The following is a 6,094-nucleotide window of genomic DNA, read 5'->3' as shown; positions in this document are numbered from 1 at the left end:
AGTGCAAAAAACATGCATGATAGGTTGGTTGAACATTCTAAATTGTCCTTAAGTATGAGTGTGAGCGTTCGTCTCGCTGTGCCCTGCGATTGGCCAGTTGCCGATTCAGGGTGTCCCCCTCCAATTGTCAGTAGTCGGCTGGGATAGTCTCCGGCACCCCCAGCGACCCTTGTGATGATGAGTGGTAAGGAAAATGAATGAATGAAAAAAGGATGTGGGTGTGTTCTCACTGTCTGCATAGGATGCTTGCAGGACCCCACACTGAATTTTTTTCCAAATAATTATCATAAAAGGAAAATCTATTTATGAAAATTGCACTTTTGTTGAAGTAGGACACATTGACCTTAAATCAAAACCAGCCAGATTATCAATTGCCCACTAACTCTAAACACCCAACATTATTATTAATTCTGCAGTACTTATTGTACACAAAAATACATGTTAATATCATTTGAACCATTTAAAAAAAAAAAAAAATCTTTAACCTTGCATTTTGATCTTCTTAGTCATTCTCAGAAAGTGCCGTAACACAATTTAACACCCTTAAAAGTCACTTTCCCACAAATATGTCCAAAGCAGAGAGTAGCTTGGTTCTGTTATTGTTTTTGGATTAGAATATATGTCAAGCAAGTTAATACTATAATGTAGTTAACAATATCAGAGCAGTGACATTTATTTGATTCCTCTCTCTGTAATTGAATGCAATGATTTACCATAATACATATTCAAATGCATCATTTGTTCTCTGTAGAGTCAGACCTTACCCATGATGCCTTTTGCATGGGTGAGTGCAGGAAGGAAAAGGATGAGAGGGATTACTACTGTTACAGCGAGTTTGGTAAGTCAGTATGATGTATGCAACTTTCCCTCAACTCTACCACACGGATGAGACCGAATCCAACAACTCCCAAACAGTATATCAATAACTAATGACTTTTGTGTCCTTCCAAACCAGCGGTCAACGGGGTGGTACACGACATTGACATGCTGCGTAAAGGGATTCGGCTGGTTACGTTGATGGTGAGCAGCGACGGCTTCTACAAGTCCAGTCGCCTGTATGCCACCCCAGACAGCTTCTTTTTCAAAGTTCGCCTTTTAGTTCTGGACACCTATAAGTGCAGCAAACCCTGTCCTGATATCAAGCTTGGTAAGTATGTTTCGAATAAAATCTCCACTTTTTTAAGGTGAAAGTAGCACAAATAAAAATATATTTTATACCACCTTTATTATTATCCCTGTGCAAGGAACCAAACACGAACTGCATCTAAAATAAAAGTAAAATTTTGATACGAAAGCAAACTTAGACCACTTCTAAAAGATAATTTCATGAAATCTACACAAAAAATGAACATTTAAGCTCATTTGAAACAATGTTAAGGATACTTGGCCTCCATCTCAGCTATATAGCTTCGATTAGCACTTAAACTAATATGAAAACTATAGCGGATAATCGTCTGGGCACCCTCACTTCTTCAAAATATTGTCTAATTCACAGGTGTCAAAGTGGCGGCCCGGGGGCCAAATCTGGCCCGTCGCATCATTTTGTGCGGCCCGAGAAAGTAAATCATGAGTGCCGACTTTCTGTTTTAGGATCAAATTAAAATGAAGAGTATAGATGTATATTAAATTTTTATTTTCCCCCTTTTTACATCAATAATTGTAATTTTTTAATCCATTTTTTCTGTGTTTTTAGTTCAAAAATCATTTTGTAAAATCCAAAAATATATTTAAAAAAAGCTAAAATAAACATTGTTTTATATCAATAAAAAACGGAATATTCAGGGCTTTTAATCCAGTTCTTTTAATCCATTTATTAAAAAATATCTAAATATTATATCTAAAATGGTCCGGCCCACATAAAATCGAGTTGACATTAATGCGGCCCGTGAACCAACCCGAGTCTGACACCCTTGGTCTAATTCATTCCTCTTCTGAAGGGACGAGATACATTGTAATGGGTCAAATCTATCACCGGAGGCGTCATCTTCCGAACGACCTCTTGAACCTGCTTGGCGGCCGACTCAAGCCTGGCGACGGCATCCTAAGAAGCAGCAACTACGTGAAAAGATTCAACAAACGAAAGCACCAGAAGGTCCTGGAAGCCACCCGCAACAAATGCCGGTGAAGCCCAAAACTGGACTCTTGCCCCCCCCTAATACTCGCAAAGGGAAAAGACATTGATCTTATGTGAACCGCTTACACCAGATGAAAGAGGCAACAGAATTAGGTACAGTATTAGCAAATTTGCTTCAAAGTTGAGAGATCGTGGGTTTTGAGTCTTGACTCTTGACTTTTCCTGCGCGGAGTTTTCATAGTCTCCAAATACGTATATGGGCTTGCCAATAATACAGTAATCCCTCGAATATCGCGGTTAATGTAGACCAGATGAACGAAAAACCACAAAGTAGGATCACCCCCGTTATTACTACTACAATAAATGTTTTCGCATCTACACGGAACTATCTCCAAGTACACAAGTACAATTATCAAAAAGTGTATATTAATTAAATATTACAGCTATAAGCATATCAAAAGACAGTCATGTATTAATATCTACATATAATGTATATATATATAAATGTAAATACTTTAAATATTGTACTCACAGTGAAAATAGTTCCTCTCGGTTTGATATAAATCCCCCAAAAACAGGTTAATGGGAGTTTTAGTCCAAGTCCTCTAAGGGGAGCGATATCCGCGATATTTGAGGGATTACTGTACTTCAGCTTCCTTCCGCAATGCAAAAATATTCACGTTTGGTTCATTGAACACAACATTTTCCATTAGAGGGGTGTAAGTGGCCCTTTTAAGTCCTGATATCGGTTCCTGCTGGAACCATGCCTCTAATGAAGAAGAATGGAAGAAAAAAAATGGCTTCACTTTCCCATGGACCACCATAATGTCTAATATAAATAAAATTAGCTGCATGTAATGTTTCCCTTGAACAGAGTGCTTTCCAATAGAAATGTGTACTACATGGCATGAATTATGGAGTTCATCAGCTCGAAATAACAAATGTTTAAACGCCATTTGACCTCTTTCCTCATTCATGGCTGGTCCATGAAGCATCTAAAAAGGAAACATTTGACCCACATTCTAAAGGGAACTTTCAGACTAAACTCACTGCAGTAATTTGATTGCTCTCTTCTGGTATTAGTCCGCTACTCTATATCCATGTATAATGCCTTTTAGATGATTATGGATGTAAATGTGACATTGTGCTTGTTGTTGATGAGGAGCTGGACTTGATGGCATGCAATAAATTGAATAGTAATCATACAACATCCTTGTTTTAAAGCATGAAAAGTTCGTTCACTTCCAACAATTCACATGATATATTACCTTAACTTTGGCGGCTTGCTCCAGGGCAGTGTCGATGTCGGTCCAGCAACCCAGCACAATTTCCACGCCGTAATTTTTTGCTTTTAGCTCTCCCAACTCTTTTTCTGGCCAGATCCCAAAAAAAGAGAAGCACAGGATTGAGGTTTACTACATAATTTGCACTGCATGACACATTCGTACATGAAGTTAATAAAAATATTTTCTACCCTTCTATGCCACTAAGAATGTTTTCTACCCTCTGTTGCTTAGTCGGATGGGAAGACTGTTGTTGGATCTCGGGTAATATTTGTCAGCTGGTAGTGAACTTGGATCCCAGGGTGTGGAAGAAGTACCTATCTGGGATCAGTGCTGGGGGTCTGCTGTTGAGGGGGTCGGGGGGCAGGAAACAGGAGCTCGCTGCACATCTTGACAACCATCGCAGTGGGAGGACATTCCTCATCACAGAGGATGTAGTAGAGGGAAAAAAAGGAGGGTGAGATGTAATTTTCAGGAACTTTGACTGCCTCGTTTGTTGGCCCGTCTGTTTAGCCCCTAGGTTATGTTTTTGGTCACACTATGTTTGTGTCTTAGCATAGGCAAGGCAAGTACACAAGAGGGCATTCACTCACGAAAAGTTTTTAGATGAAACATCAGGATAAGTATATAAAATACTTCATTACAGGTGTAATCGTTACAAACCTTTTGACGTCTGATACTGGGAGCTTGATGACTGAAAAATATATCCAACAGTTTAATTTGGTAGCATTTGCATGACTTGCTGCTCTCTTAACAAGGAATTGAAAGGTGTTCTATTGGTAAATCAACATTACAATAATATTCACATACATGAGAGACATTTCAGGCAGTCACTAAAAATGTGGATCTTCTTTGGTGGTAATGTTAATAAATATTTGGCTTTTGTGTGTTTCACAATGGACAAAATAAAATATGAAAGTTTTCAAGTCAAAGCAATCAAAATATTGCAAAGATGAATCAATGAAACACTATGAAAAGTTGTTAAACCAGTTCTTTATTATCTAGAATGTCATATTCGGTCAAGTAAAAAAAACAAAAAAAACATTCCCCCCTTTTCCAGTTATATTTCTTTAAACATTACTCAAAAAACTCAACAAATATTTGCTGTTATGAATAAATAATACAAGAAATGCAATGTCAATATAGATCATTATGCTGTACCAGTTGTTTTCTTACAAAAAAAACTTTACAAGAATTACTGCTTTCATTCTACCACTTTCAATATGAAGGGCAACTTGAAAAAAAACAGTAGAGTTCACTTCAATAAAGAGGAAATACTTCTTTTAAATATCCAAGCGTTTAGCTGCTGGTTCAAAGTGAAAAACTGAAGTTTCTAGAACTTTAAAATTTTATACAAGTTTGGACAATAGTTGTTTACTTAGCAGTGGTAGAGTAGAAGTCAATGTCTTTGTCAGATTACCATTTTTAAGTAAGACAATGGCAAACTTCAAATGTCTTAAGAAATTTACCTCGATTAGATGGCGTACAAACCCCACGATAGAAAGACTACCGAGTCCCCCGGCTCGTTCCCCCCTCCCCCGCTCGTGTAGCCGCAAGCCGGTGCGTAATTCAGCTGATGAGAAGAAATGTCAACAGTCCAATTATTGGAGAGCTTTGAGGGAGAGTTGAGAAACACATGTGAGCTGACCTCAGGGAAGTATGCAGTAGGAAGCGGCGGATAGAAAGCATGGATGCCAACACTTTCTTCGGATGCACTTACACTGCATGCGGGTTCATTAAAACCTCTTTCTGCAACACTTTGGACATTTTTCAGGAAGGGAACAGTGGGTGACCACTGGATTTGCCGGCTCAAATTGATCCCCCCCCTCAATGACTTAAGTGAGAAAGTTTTTTTTTCAGACAGTTAAGCGCAATGATGCCTATCTGGCAGAGACAAAAATGATGGGAATGTTGGCACATGTGGCACTAATCAGTCAGGAAGACGAGCAGAAAATCTTGAGAATTTAATCTAGGATGAGCCTGAACAAAAATCTGAACTCCTCACTTCCATGTCATTTATTAAGAAGATGCTTGGAGGCATTCCGGAATTAATACCTTTAAAAAAGGGGGGGTTGGAGCTACATGCATATTAAAAACCTGAATTTGTTTGGGACAACCAAAGAGGTGAAATGGTAACTCTCTTTAAAGGATGCTACTTTTGCAAAAATGCTACAAATTGAACCTTCGTGAGAATTTAGAAGGATGTTGTTGTATTTTCTTTTGATTGACAGGTAAAGCAGCCAAACTATAGCGGAGGAACCATGGTCAGAGCCCCTTTAGCCTATCAAAGACCCTCTAAGCATACTGTCTGGTGTGATATATATGTTTTTCAAATTTATGTATAGTTAGATGATCATGATTTGGTTGTTTGAAAAGTCGCTTGCGGCAAACTAAGTGTGAGCACACCTGGCCTTGATTGGTCCCCCAAGAGTTAGCCCCTTTAGCCTATCAAAGACCCTCTAATCATACTTTATGGTGATATGTTTTTCAAATTTATGTATAGTTAGATGATCATGATTTGGTTGTTTGAAAAGTCGCTTGCGGCAAACTAAGTGTGAGCACACCTGGCCTTGATTGGAGCCCCAAGAGTTAGCCCCTTTAGCCTATCAAAGACCCTCTAAGCATACTTTGTGGTGATATATTTTTCAAATTGATGTATAGTTAGATGATCATGATTTTGTTGTTTGAAAAGTCGCTTGTGGCAAACTGAGTGTGAGCACACCTAGTCTTGATTGGA

General features: G+C 38.5%; 1 protein-coding gene across 1 annotated transcript in view; it reads left to right on the top strand.

Annotated features, from left to right (window-relative positions):
* Positions 1-2,503, top strand: part of LOC144077774 (UPF0450 protein C17orf58 homolog) — a 3,987-nt gene extending 1,484 nt beyond the window's left edge. Inside the window, exons 3-5 of the mRNA XM_077605756.1 lie at positions 752-838; positions 956-1,147; positions 1,938-2,503. Of these exons, the coding sequence (XP_077461882.1) occupies positions 752-838; positions 956-1,147; positions 1,938-2,125 (467 nt within the window). The 3' untranslated portion in view covers positions 2,126-2,503. The remainder of the gene's footprint in view (positions 1-751; positions 839-955; positions 1,148-1,937) is intronic.
* The last annotated feature ends 3,591 nt before the right edge of the window (positions 2,504-6,094 follow it).

The sequence above is a fragment of the Stigmatopora argus genome, chromosome 7 (genome assembly GCF_051989625.1).
Source record: "Stigmatopora argus isolate UIUO_Sarg chromosome 7, RoL_Sarg_1.0, whole genome shotgun sequence".
Taxonomy (NCBI): domain Eukaryota; kingdom Metazoa; phylum Chordata; class Actinopteri; order Syngnathiformes; family Syngnathidae; genus Stigmatopora; species Stigmatopora argus.
Note: the sequence above shows the minus strand (reverse complement) of the source record. Positions and strands in the feature narration are given on the sequence as shown.